General features: G+C 37.2%; 2 protein-coding genes across 4 annotated transcripts in view; one reads left to right on the top strand and one right to left on the bottom strand.

Moving 5' to 3' along the window:
• The window catches only part of abcc8b (ATP-binding cassette, sub-family C (CFTR/MRP), member 8b), a 33,980-nt gene extending 24,715 nt beyond the window's left edge, over positions 1-9,265 (top strand). The window contains exons 26-41 of the mRNA XM_053500123.1: positions 459-488; positions 848-1,098; positions 1,593-1,759; positions 1,870-1,939; positions 3,193-3,350; positions 3,449-3,541; positions 3,651-3,753; positions 4,932-5,045; positions 5,144-5,264; positions 5,985-6,115; positions 6,208-6,286; positions 6,371-6,479; positions 6,592-6,695; positions 7,129-7,262; positions 7,358-7,420; positions 9,075-9,265. Of these exons, the coding sequence (XP_053356098.1) occupies positions 459-488; positions 848-1,098; positions 1,593-1,759; positions 1,870-1,939; positions 3,193-3,350; positions 3,449-3,541; positions 3,651-3,753; positions 4,932-5,045; positions 5,144-5,264; positions 5,985-6,115; positions 6,208-6,286; positions 6,371-6,479; positions 6,592-6,695; positions 7,129-7,262; positions 7,358-7,420; positions 9,075-9,212 (1,865 nt within the window). The 3' untranslated portion in view covers positions 9,213-9,265. The remainder of the gene's footprint in view (positions 1-458; positions 489-847; positions 1,099-1,592; positions 1,760-1,869; positions 1,940-3,192; positions 3,351-3,448; positions 3,542-3,650; positions 3,754-4,931; positions 5,046-5,143; positions 5,265-5,984; positions 6,116-6,207; positions 6,287-6,370; positions 6,480-6,591; positions 6,696-7,128; positions 7,263-7,357; positions 7,421-9,074) is intronic.
• Positions 9,266-9,498: 233 nt separating this feature from the next.
• Positions 9,499-12,945, bottom strand: part of mob2b (MOB kinase activator 2b) — a 52,918-nt gene continuing 49,471 nt past the window's right edge. For all 3 annotated transcript variants that reach the window (XM_053500451.1, XM_053500450.1, XM_053500449.1), the window contains exon 5: positions 9,499-11,156. In XM_053500451.1, coding sequence (XP_053356426.1) covers positions 10,885-11,156 — 272 coding nt within the window. In that variant the 3' untranslated portion in view covers positions 9,499-10,884. The remainder of the gene's footprint in view (positions 11,157-12,945) is intronic.

Below are 12,945 nucleotides of genomic sequence, written 5' to 3'. Positions count from 1 at the left end.
ATAAAAGAAGACAGTGTTTAAAAATTATTCCAAATGCTCTACCACAAGTTAAAAGAAACGCTTCACAAGGAAATATGTGTGATGTCATCAATCTGTTTGTGTCTAAAGGTAATGCTGTGATTATTTCATGGTTGCTTATCATGATATACTATTACACCAGTCTACAGTATAAGTATACCCGTGATAGTAGTAATTGTACAGTATATTCTATTGGAATTATAGGTTTACACCTATGTAAACAAATTTATATAACATTCCTAAAGTAATCTTTATATATTAACATTATCCATACTGGAATGAATGACTAAAATCTTTTAATGTATCCTGTTCTTTACATTATATACTTCTTGTGCAGTGTGTATGTGTGTACTGTATGTGTGCTTACAGCTGTACTATGGTGTATATCTGTTGTTGTTTCCATTATGGCTTCCCTATGTGGACTTTTCGGACATTTCCAGCCTCTTCTCTTACTGTCAGGGAGGTTAAAGGTTGGATTGGCATGCTTCTCTGCGTCTGTTATGTTAGGTTTTCCAAGTAGAAGCATGAACATAAAAGTAGAGTGTACTGTACAGTATATTAATTATAAATATACTATGCAGTTAGTCTTGTTAAGCAAGAAGTGTTATTAAGCTGAAATTTTCCTTGAATTCACTTAAATACCACTATTACAGCCTAAACAACTTCTTAGGTTTTATTTCAGTTTCACTGGCATAAAGAGCATCGTTGCATTATTGCATGTGTCAATCCCTGCAGATGTTTTACATAGTCCTTCCACCTTTGCATGAGCTACAGCAAACACTGTAAAGAGGAAAAACATCAGTCTGAAGGCAGTGTTTGATCTGAACAGATGGTTCCCTGAGTACAGACGAGGACAGCCTGACAACTGAGCTGCGTCAGAGGAACACAATGCTATGGGGCTCACTGGTGACATACCTTCGAACAGCTGGCCTCCTGCTGCTTCCACTGCTCATCCTGTCCCAGCTCACAAAACACTCACTCATGCTGGCGATAGACTACTGGCTGGCCCATTGGACGTCTCAGTCCATTATAGCTCAGACAGGCAGTACAGAGAGGAACTGCACATCCGGTAGCACACAGGTGAGATGATCGATGTTCATGTTCATGATGTCATAGTTACCGGTCAACAAGTTGTTGAGAAATTTCTGTTGTTTATGAAGGTTGCAAAGGTTATGGAAGTGTCATGAAGTCATATAAAGGAGTATATGGGTATATTTTCTATGCAACTCAAACATTTAGTAAGATTATTGGATGAGGGTATAAACATTGTTAAAATAAAACCCAGTGCCCTAGAGATTTATTACTTACCACTAAACACACCAACTTAACAGCTTTGTTGCATTCAAGTACTCAAGATCAAGTACCTACAGTGATTAGTGATCTGTGCAATAACAATGATCCCAGGACCTTCACAGTCAATGTATGTGGCTAGCATACATTTTATAGCATCATGTGCTAAACTATGTCTTACAGCTTACAATAGCTGCATAGCGCTGGTGTCTTTATTTTGCTGAACTATTACATTATAGATGATGTTTCTCAATTGATTTCCCTCTCTTTTTCTTTGGCCCCAGGACTGTGTGCTGAGTCATACTCTGTACCTGCAAGTCTTTTGTGTCTTGTGTTTTCTGGGTATCGTGTTATGTTTGATCACCTCTCTGGCTGTGGAGTGGACGGGTCTGCGAGTCGCTCAGGAGCTCCACTGTGGTCTTCTTCATATCATCATCCTCGCTCCAATGAGGTACTGGTTTCACCAGTACACCTAAGAACTTCTAGTTAGGCGAATGATTTAAAGATTAAATACAAATATCTGTTTTATTATGTAGATTTATTATTCAAGTAACTTTTTAGGTTGTTTGAGACGACTCCTCTTGGGAATATTCTTAACCGATTTTCTGGAGACACGAACATCATCGATCAGGTGATTAAGGTTATATATGGCTTATTTTGTTGATGTAATCAGCAACTGGAAGCACAAACAGGGAAAGTGTACATACTTTTTCATTTATATTATTGACCCCCTTTGACGTGCAAGATGGGTGAAAAATTACCCTATTCTTTTTCAATGGTATTTTATTCATAGCTCTGTGTTTTATTGTAATATCTTGAAAAAATAAATGTATGTCATTACTAAGGACTGTAAGAAATATAATTTTTATTTTATTTTAATTACATTCTTTCTTCTGTTCTATTTATTTATTTATTTTTACATTCACTTGAATCTGGCAAGCAAAAAAAAAAACCCACTACAGGTGATCCACTAGCTACAGTGGCAAAAAACACTACTGGTCATCAGCTAGCTAGCAAAAACACTATGCGCATCCCCTAGCTAGCAAAAGCCATTACAGGTCATCAGCTAGCTAACAAAAAATAAAATTCCGCTAGCTAGCACACACACACACACACACACACACACACACACACAAATGACAGATCATCAGGTGGTTGACTAGAAAACAGTAGTTCAACATCAATAGATATAATGTATTATCACATTTTATAACCATAGGAAAATGTATAAAATAATGTACATGATTGTTATTGATGGGGACAGCACAAAAACATTTAAATGTCATACAGATGTTCAATTTTCATTTCTTAGTAGCACTGAGGAGAATAGACCACAATAAAATGTTTCACTAACTAGAAATGCATAAACCAAGTAAGGGTTCCTATTAAATTTCAATGATAAAATGTATAGATTATTTTTGACCCATGTTGTTTATTAACAGTGTACTGGTCCAATTTAAAAAAAAATAATAATATTAAAAATATATATTTGTGATGTTAAAAAGTGACTTGGTAGAGTAATTCATTGGCAAGTTTATTTGTAGTGATAAAAGAAAGAGCTACTTTATGGACAAACATCTAATATTTAATATTTATAATATTCATAAGAAAATTGGCCTGTAATGGATGATGTCCAACTGCACTTCTGCCACTAGTCTATGGAAGTTTGACTTGTCCTGGACATTGTTTCTAGTGCTAGACCTGACTGAACTGATGTTTTTCATTAAACAAAAAAAAAAGAGAGTTTGCGAGAGTTATCTAGAGACTACATAGACTGAACTCTAATGTCTTTTCAGGCATATGCTAATAGAGGTTTCATTTAAAAAATGTTAACATGCTTCATTAAAATCACTACACTAATGAACTGCATTCAATTAATCCAAGCACATCCCGGTTACCATGGAGTGTTTGAGCCGTTCGACTCTGCTGTGTGTGTCAGCTGTGGGCATCATATCCTACATCACCCCAGTCTTCCTTATCGCTCTGCTCCCACTGGCAATCATCTGCTACTTTATTCAGAAGTACTTCTTGGTGGCATCCAGGTGGGTTCTCCATTGGCATGGAACTAAATTTAAAGGTAATTGCTTGATTCTTTTTGTGTTGTCACCAGAATGCTTCGGTTTGTCATTTGTGTGTTTAGGGATCTGCAACAGTTAGAGGACATCACTCAGATCCCTCTGTTGTCCCACTACACAGTGACTATAGAGGGACTCACCACCATCAGGGCCTTTAGGTACATTACACACACAGGTTTATAAGTAGAATAATAGGATGTTTATCCAAATTATTTGTTGTTCTAATGTCTGTATCTAGATAACAACTGGATTGCTATTTGGTTACAGACACGAACAAAGATTTAAGAAGAGACTTTTGGAATATGCAGATGCCAATAACATCGCCTCGCTCTTTCTTACGGCGGCAAATCGCTGGCTTGAAGTTCGCATGGTAAAAATCAATCCACTGATTGACATGCCCACAAATAATGACTTCGATATTAGAATTCACATATTACACTGCAGCTTTTTAATAGTGATAAACAGTATATGATGCCTTATTGGGTAATGTTTTTATCTTTGTCAGATGACCATATACGGTAGTAATTGCTTAGTAGGATATATCTATAATATATAGTAATTGGTGCTTAGTATAAAGCGGCGCAGAGGCTTAGTGGTTAGCACTGTGGCCTCACACGTCAAAGATTCGATTTCTCCCTTGGGACTGTGTGCATGCAGTTTGTATGTTCTCCCTGTGCCTGGTGGGTTTCCACCACTTTTCTCCCACAGCCCAAAGACATGCAAATTAGGCTAATTGGCGTTCCCAAATTGCCCATAGTGTGTGAAAGAGTTTTTGTTTTGTGCATGTGTCTTGTGATGGTTTGGCCCCTTGTCCAGGGTGTACCCTGCTTTGTGCATGAGGTTTCTTGGGATACGCGCCAATGAATTCTTAGTATGCTATATATGGGTACAGTAGTGGCTAAAAATGGTTATGGCTCTGTTACTGATCAGACAGTCAGGGGTTCAAACCTCAGAACTGCCAAACTGTCATTGACGAGTCCTTGAGCAACATCCTTAACCCTGTCTGCTTCACGGGCACTGAATCAAGGTTGACCCTGCACTCTGGCCTCGGCTTCCTAAATGGGAACTGTGAAAAAAGCATTTTGTGCTGTAAAGTACATGTGACAAAGAATTGAATCTCAATATTTTATTAATTTATTAATCCTGGAATTTTTTTTTTTTTTTGAAAAAACAATACCAGATGAATTAAAATGGAGTTAACTACAATAATAAAAAAGTATAAATAAAAATTACACGCCTACTTGCTCTGGCAATATACTTAAGTTTTCTGACTGTAGAGGAGAAAAATAAATACATATTAAGATAAAAATGGCGCACACACACTAATATTTCATGTGGTGCAGTTTATGTGTGAAAATGATGCCTCGTGCTTCCAGAGTCACTCTTTCACAGAGTGAAACAGGTTTACATTTGAGTCCTGAAACATTCCTGTGCCTTCACGGAAGGAAATCTCCATTGATGCAATAACCTGGTCATTCAAGTGGTGTTCTTTTGGCCAGGGTAATATTATTGACTGTTAAAAGAGATTTAATCTTGTTTAATTATCAGGAGTACATTGGGGCGTTTGTTGTCCTGATAGCAGCTGTGGCGTCCATCGGCAGTGCCCTGTACAGCGATCTCTCTGCTGGATTAGTGGGTCTGGGCCTTACATATGCTCTCATGGTAAAACTTCCTGTCCTTGCAATCACACACATTAAACAATACTCCGAAATGAGGACACAGTTTTCTGTAAATATCCTCATAATACCCTGATATTCCAGGTGTCGAACTACCTGAACTGGATGGTGCGTAACCTGGCTGATATGGAGGTACAGCTCGGGTGTGTGAAAAGGATCAGCAGTCTGCTTAACACAGAGCCTGAGAACTACAATGGAGAAATGAGTGCGTAGATAATTAATTGAGTGGGTCGTGAATGTAAAGGTTCAATGGAATACACAGTATACAGTGCTTAGCTGCATATACAGTAGTATTCACCCACTATCCATCCATCCATCCATCCATCCATCGATACTGAATAAGCTTTGGCTTGAACCAATGGAGGATGGCTGTTTTAAGAGCCAAAATGATTAAGAGACGAACTGAGACTCTGATTGCCTGGTCTGTCATGGCTACTGTAATAATGTTTTTTTTAATTATTATTCTGTAGCATAATTCTCTAAGACGCATTTCTCTAAAAGTCTAACTTCAATCTCTCTATTCTGACTGTAATCTTAGAATTCTGACTTTAATTTCAGAACTCTTTCTTTTTTCAGAATTCTTCTCTCTTTAAAGAGACGCAAGAGTTTAAATTCAGAATTCTGCGATTAAAGTCAGAACTTAAACATGTCCTCTAATCCTCCTATAATAAACCTATCCTATTCTGTTAAGCAGATATTTAATTGATGCTCATCTATGAAACAAACCAAAAAAGAAGTGTTCTGGAAACCTTGAGGAAACTTGGTTAGACTAGACATAAATTCTAGCATTGGCTACATCACTGACAAACCCTCATGAAGATCTAGCGAACTGTTGAGAGCTTCAATTCTAATATCTAATGTAATGCACCAGATGTCTTCAAGTACTCTTCAAGTAACTGATTATTCATTTGTCCGGATGTTCTAGCTCCAGCCCAGGTTCCAGCAGGCTGGCCCAAATATGGCGAGATCCAAATCAAGAACCTGAGCGTGAGATATGATAGCAGCCTAAAACCTGTCCTAAAGCATGTCAATGCTCACATCAAACCTGGACAAAAGGCAACACTATTATAATACAAAGCCTGACTTGCTTTGGTACACATTCACACACAATACTGTCAGTTATTTTCAGTATTTCTGTATCTATCCAGGTGGGGATATGCGGACGAACAGGAAGTGGAAAGTCTTCCTTCTCCTTGGCTCTGTTCCGAATGGTAGACACATGCGAGGGTAATCTTTTATATATTTCTCAGTCATTACACTGACTCAGTCATTACTTCTAGGTTTATTGACATTGTTATTTTATTCCTTAAGGTCAAATTATCATTGATGGAATTGATATTGCTAAACTGCCCCTTCAAACCTTGCGCTCAAAATTTTCCATCATTCTTCAGGACCCCATTTTATTCAGTGGAACAATTCGGTAAGTGATTAGACCAAGACCGTTCTCAGACAATAACGCTGGAAATGTGAAGGTTTAATTGTCAATAAGTGTTTATTTCAACAAATTGCTAAATTTTTTGGTTTTCTTTTAGATTTAATCTGGATCCAGAGAGAAAAGTCACTGACCGGATGCTGTGGGAAGCGTTGACTATCGCTCAGCTCACGCCTGTGGTGGAAGCTTTACCTGGAGGACTAGGTAACTAACCCTCACCCCAACCTTTGGGTTCTTCTTGTTCTTTGTTCATTACTTTGATTCTTACCTCTTCTCTCAGAGTATGCAAGGAAAGAAAAAAAAAAAACAGAACAGGAGGAACCAAGGTCCAAACTCGTTGCCAAATTCACCATACTTTTTTGTTTTTCATTACTTTTTGCACATACTGTACTGTAAAGAGCATTGGACTGACTTTTCAAAGATAGATTTTCTTGTTCAGCCTATATTTTTCTTATTCAGCAACTTGCTTCACTGAGTAAAATGAATCTATGCACAAAACATCCAAAAGTTATTAGCAGTATTTTCTGAGCATGAATAGCTGTTTAGACAGCCTGCAATTTTCTCTCTATTTCTCAGTAATTAAACAGAACCATGCTACCTAATACAGATTAATAAGATTATCATACCCATATCTTAGATGCCATGGTGACGGAGGGAGGCGAAAACTTCAGCCAGGGGCAACGGCAGCTCTTCTGTCTGGCTCGAGCCTTTGTAAGGAAGAGCAGCATCCTCATCATGGATGAAGCCACAGCATCCATTGACATGGCTACTGTAAGAGATCAGATACACTATACACATCTCCTAATACATACTGTATAAAATAAAGTGACCTAACCTTCAATATATTTTTTTTTTCTCTAAAACAGGATGGCATCCTACAAAAAGTTGTTATGACTGCTTTTGCAGATCGGACAGTTGTAAACATCGCCGTAAGTACTGTACTTGATAAAACATTAACAAAGCTTAAATGTAATACAGTATAAAGAGATCACAAGTCTTTATACACTGCTTTCAAATACGGTGCTTGCATTTTCTAAACATTTCCTATGAATACGTCAGTGTTTGACCGAGAGAAAGACCCAGATAATTTAAGAAACAATATTAAAGTATATATTTTATATTAATTCTAACAAAGAATCAAAGTATTTAAAAGTTCATTTCACTGATCAGTCAGTCTAAGAATCATCCTACATAACATACATAAGCATAAATCTCACTTATTACTCAAGGAAATCTATAAATTCTTATGACTAAATGTGTAAATGACTTAGAAGAAGAATCCCATTTTTTTTTTTTTTAAGGTACACTGCCGGACCAAACAAAAATAAAAGATTAAATTGTGGTAAAATAGGAGTCCTTCTCCATACCCACACACACACAATGTTACGAGAACTCACATGATTGGGACTAAGCAGCTGTGTAGCCATAAGCAAACCACTTGTTAGTGAGACAAATAAGAAAACCTTACATTTGCTAGGGAGCACGAAGATAAAGATTTTTTTTTCATTTTTGCAAAATACAGTGGGGGAAATAAGTATTTGATCCCCTACAGATTTGCCCACTTACAAAGAAATGAAGGGTCTATAATTTTTATCATAGGTTTATGGTAAAGGATTGAGTCAGAATATCAACCAAAAATCCAGAAAAAGCACATGATACAAATGTTATGAATTAATTTTAATAAGGGGAAATAAGTATTAGATCCCCTAACAACCAACAATAATTCTGCTTCTCACAGACTGGTTATGTGCTCTTGTGGTACACATACAGTATTAATTTAAGAAGGTGCTCCTGACAACAATGTGATGTGTGTATAAAAGCCATCTGTCCACAAAATCTCTATCTTCCATTCAAACCTCACCATCATCGGCAAGACCAAACAGGTGTCAAAGCAAGTCAGGAACAAGATTTTAGACCTGCACATTGCTGGAAGACCATCAGCTAGAAGCTTGGTGAGAATAATCATGAGAAAAATGAGTGACCAGCTCAGGACTACACGGGAGGAGCTTGTGAATGATCTCAAGGCAGTTGGAGGCACAGTCACCAAACAAACCATTGGTAACACAATATGCCTGCATGGATTGAAATCCTTCAGAGCAGCAAGGCTTCCCCTGCTCAAGAAGACACATGTACAGACCCGTCTGAGGTTTGCCAATGAACAGAGAAAGATTGGGATAAACTGCTGTGGTTAGATGAGACCAAAATTGAGCTTTTTGTCATTAACTCAATCTGCTGTTTTCGGAGGAAGGAAAATGCTGACTATGACACTAAGAACAACACAGTCCCTACAAAAAAAGTCTTTACCTTCATTGAAATGCAACTTAATTCATAACATTTGTATCATGTGCTTCTTCTGGATTTTTGGTCGATATTCCATCTCAACCCTTTACTATAAACCTATGATAAAAATTATAGACCCTTCATTTCTTTGTAAGTGGGCAAACTTAGAAAATCTGTAGAGGATTAAATACTTATTTCCCCCACTGTACATGTGGATAAAATTTTCATTAATAAAGCAAGGTGTTTGCGATTTTGCACAGGATGCACATGGATGTATGTAATATTTTGTGTATTATACTGCAGCATCGTGTGCACACCATACTGGGCTCAGACGTGGTCATTGTGATGAAGCGTGGAGCCATTCTGGAATATGACCGACCTGATGTCTTGCTGGAGCAGAAAGACAGCGTCTTCTATACTTTTGTCAGAGCAGACAAGTGAGAAATGCGACGAGTAGTGTGTGTGTGTGTCACAGGCAGAGCAGGACAAAGAACTTTTACTATGATCTGTATGTTTGTAAACATAGAATTATTGACAGATAATATGAATATTTGGAAACAAGAAGCTTTACCCATCCCTCTCTAATAAAGTCCAATCCCAATAAAGTCCCAATCTAAAGTAACTTCCCTGCAAAGCTCTCCATTAAAGAACGTTTGAATCATTATTCCACTGTAATGTTTGATATTGATACAAATTGCTAGTAAAAATGAGGCGAACAACACAAGAATTAGTGACATTTTAAATATTTTATTAGGGTATATTTTGCAGAGCTTAAAATATTAAATCGCTTTTAACTTAAGTATTATTAAAATACATAAAAATGAAAGCCAGAACTATGTCCTGAAAAAAAAAGCCAAAACTAAACCAAATGGGGAAACAAAAGATAAATAAATTAAAATGAACATCCAACCCTCTAAAGAGAGAACCTTAACCCAAGAGAACTCTCTGAACAGTGATGAGGGAGGACTTTAAAATATCTTTCTTTCTCTTTCATGCTTACATACACCATTTTTTTCCCTTTCGTTCTCTCTCTTTCTCACACTCATTCACTCTGGATAATTTTCTCGAACAGTTAAATACGTAAAGACTTGTTTTACATTCTTTTGCCACTTTTCCATTTTCAAAGTGTCCTTGCCAAGCGAGCCTGGGCAATACCTCGATCTCTGACGCAATTCCAATCTAATTGTTCCCATAAGGATTTTTAATAAATCATGGAGGGGAATTCTGATGTACCTTAATATGGGATATGGAACAATCAAATAAAGCAGACAAAATGTCTTTGTCATTGTGCTGCGGAATGAAAAAGCACCACTAAGTAATCCCTTCGGACTGGTGCTGCTTTCTAGATGGATCCAATATGGCCGTCTGTGGTACGCCGCCGGTGCTGGTGGAGGCGCTAAGGTCTGACTAGATTATCTAGTATATATTGGAAGAGAAAAAGAAAAAAAAGGGTGGACGAGACAGAAAAGGTGCAGCTGTTGTGTAAAATGCTGGGTTAAAGAGCATCATGGGTGGAAAGTAGTCAGACTAATAGGATTATAGGTAAACAGTCTGGTGCTGAAGATCTAAATTTCACACTCGGTATGCCTCAAAAAACAAACCTAAATAAACAACAACAAAAAAAACAAACATATGTTTACAGGGACTCCGTAGGCAACATAACTGTGGTTCAGCCTTCTTAAACTGTACAGAAAAACTGTGCCTCTATTATCTTCCTCACTTCCTCTCATTCTAACACGGAGGGACATATGGTTCTAATATTAGGAGGAAGAGACTTACCAAGTCTAATGTCCCATATTCCCAACCAAAACTCATTAGTAAATGGGCATGAGAAAACCAAACCGACTTAAAAAAAAAAAAAACCCAAACAAAAAATAAATAAATAAAAAAAGAGGTGAAAGTGTGAATGCTTCCTGGTTAAAGGGCTCGCAGAACAGTACAGCCTCTGGAAAGGGAGGGGAGGGGGATGTTTCGACAAGTGCTGCCACCCGCAGGCCAGGCTGACCCATCCTGACCGGGTTTGTAAAAAAGAGAGCGAGGTTTGTGGGAGGCAAAAGGGTAGTCCTTCTGTCCTCCCTTGAGCAAAGGGATGAAGGGAACGCAAATGCGAGCCTCATCTCTCTGTCACGTGGTTCTGTGGAGGAGGGGGCAGGGGCGTGCACAGGGCCTCGGTTAGATCGTCCATTATGGACGTCTCCTTGGGGTCCACCAGGTTGAATTCCCGTATAAAGACGACGAAGTGCGTGTAGAGCGTGTTTAAGTGTCCGTGCAGCTCCATGGCCACCGTCTCCTTGTAGTGAGCCCAGAAGATGTGCGACAACACATGGAACAGGTAGCGGCAGATCTTCTTCACCAGCGAATCGAAGGCGTTTGGGAATTCTTTGCCTAAAAAGATAGATAGATAGATAGATAGACAGATAGATAGATAGATAGATAGATAGATAGATAGAGCACAGGGTTAGAAGCAGATGTGGAAGGTATTTAAAGGCATTTACTTTATTGTACTTAAGTTCATATTTCATGTCTGTATTTGGATTGTTATAATTGGATAATTTTTATTTTTACTCCTCTACATCCTACAACAAATATTTGTACCTCAATAGATTTCTGCATGGTGTTAACCGTAACGAGAGTTGGTACCACCTGCTGTCTATTATGCATAACTGCATGATTTTTCATTCCTAATCATGTAGCAGGGGTTTGATTAATTCTTGACCTACGGTACTTAAGTACAGGATTTGTATTTATTGCAAATTACATATCTGACTAATTCTTTATCCATAGAAAATACAGAATTTTTTCACACCTGCTACATAAAGAAAGAAAGAAACAAAAAAAATCTGAGACACTTTTTTTTTTTTTTTTTTTAGCATTTTTAAACAAAATGCAGCAATGACGTATCAATGACATATCAAAACACAACAGAAAAACAAACATGTCTGATAGGAAAAATTGTTGTGGAAAAACACCACATTGTCTGACATGACTTGTGATCAAGGCTTTAATCTCTTAATACTTGGTAGGCCAAATATCACCAAAACCTCTTTTTTGAAGACCAATTTGTAACCACTGCAAAGTGCTGCCCCTGGAGACCAACTCCATTTCCCCATATCAAAACTTATTCTTTGTTAAACAACAATGTGTAATTTTAATATTTTAAATATGAGCTTTAGATTGCATGAAGCCATGTTAGTTGATTAGCACCAACATGACAGGATTCCTAAGAGGATTTTAAAAATATTTTCTATTAATTTATGTTCATACTATTCACTAACATTACCCAGCTAGCTAGTTAGCATGAACGAACTCTTGTTATTATGTTAGCACAGCTAACTGACAAAAACTAACCTGACATAATTTCTAATAGAATGTTTTAAAAATTAAACTTTATTTTATTTATATAATTTTTAAAGTATTTACTCATACTATAAGTGACCCATCTTACAAGAAGGACCTACTAACATTAACATGCTGTAGCAGTTACTTAGATAGCTGGGTATTGTTCGCCAGCTAGCTCATTACAGCTAACATTACTGGATTTTAAATTATACTCTATTCATGACTGTGTTTACTTTTAACACTACTAGCATGATCTTACTAACTGAAACTAATCTGAGAGCATTTCTAACAGGATTTTTTTTTAAGGCAAACCTTTTTATTTTTCATTTTAGTATTTACTGATAGCATTACCCCAGTAGACATAATATTACCCAAGTAGCCAACTAACCGCTAAGCTAGCTAACCAGCCTGCTAACATTAAGAGTTAGGTCATGCTAGTAGTGTTAAAAGTACATCCTAAGCTAACCTGACAAGATTTCTGAGAGGATTTATAAAATGCTATCTATAAAGATTCATAATATTTCTGACTAATATTTCTCTAATTTTATCTATCATGCTAGCTAGCATGGCCTAACTGTTAAAATTAGCCAGCGAGGTTACACAAACAAACCTGACAGGATTTCTGAGAATATTTTTAGAAGTCCTATCCTTTCACATAAATGTGAATGGTTGCTAATGCTAGTTTGCGCAAGACAAATGATCATGATCAACGCCTTCTGAACAATCAGACTTGAGAGTAAGTTTTACACAGCAAACTTAGTTTACAGCAATTATATATAAAAAAAAATAAATAAATAAAAAAAAAGTGGGTGGCATGGGGCACTCCATTATCATT

The sequence above is a fragment of the Clarias gariepinus genome, chromosome 7 (assembly GCF_024256425.1).
Source record: "Clarias gariepinus isolate MV-2021 ecotype Netherlands chromosome 7, CGAR_prim_01v2, whole genome shotgun sequence".
Lineage (NCBI taxonomy): Eukaryota > Metazoa > Chordata > Actinopteri > Siluriformes > Clariidae > Clarias > Clarias gariepinus.
This window is presented reverse-complemented; position numbering and strand designations above follow the sequence as displayed.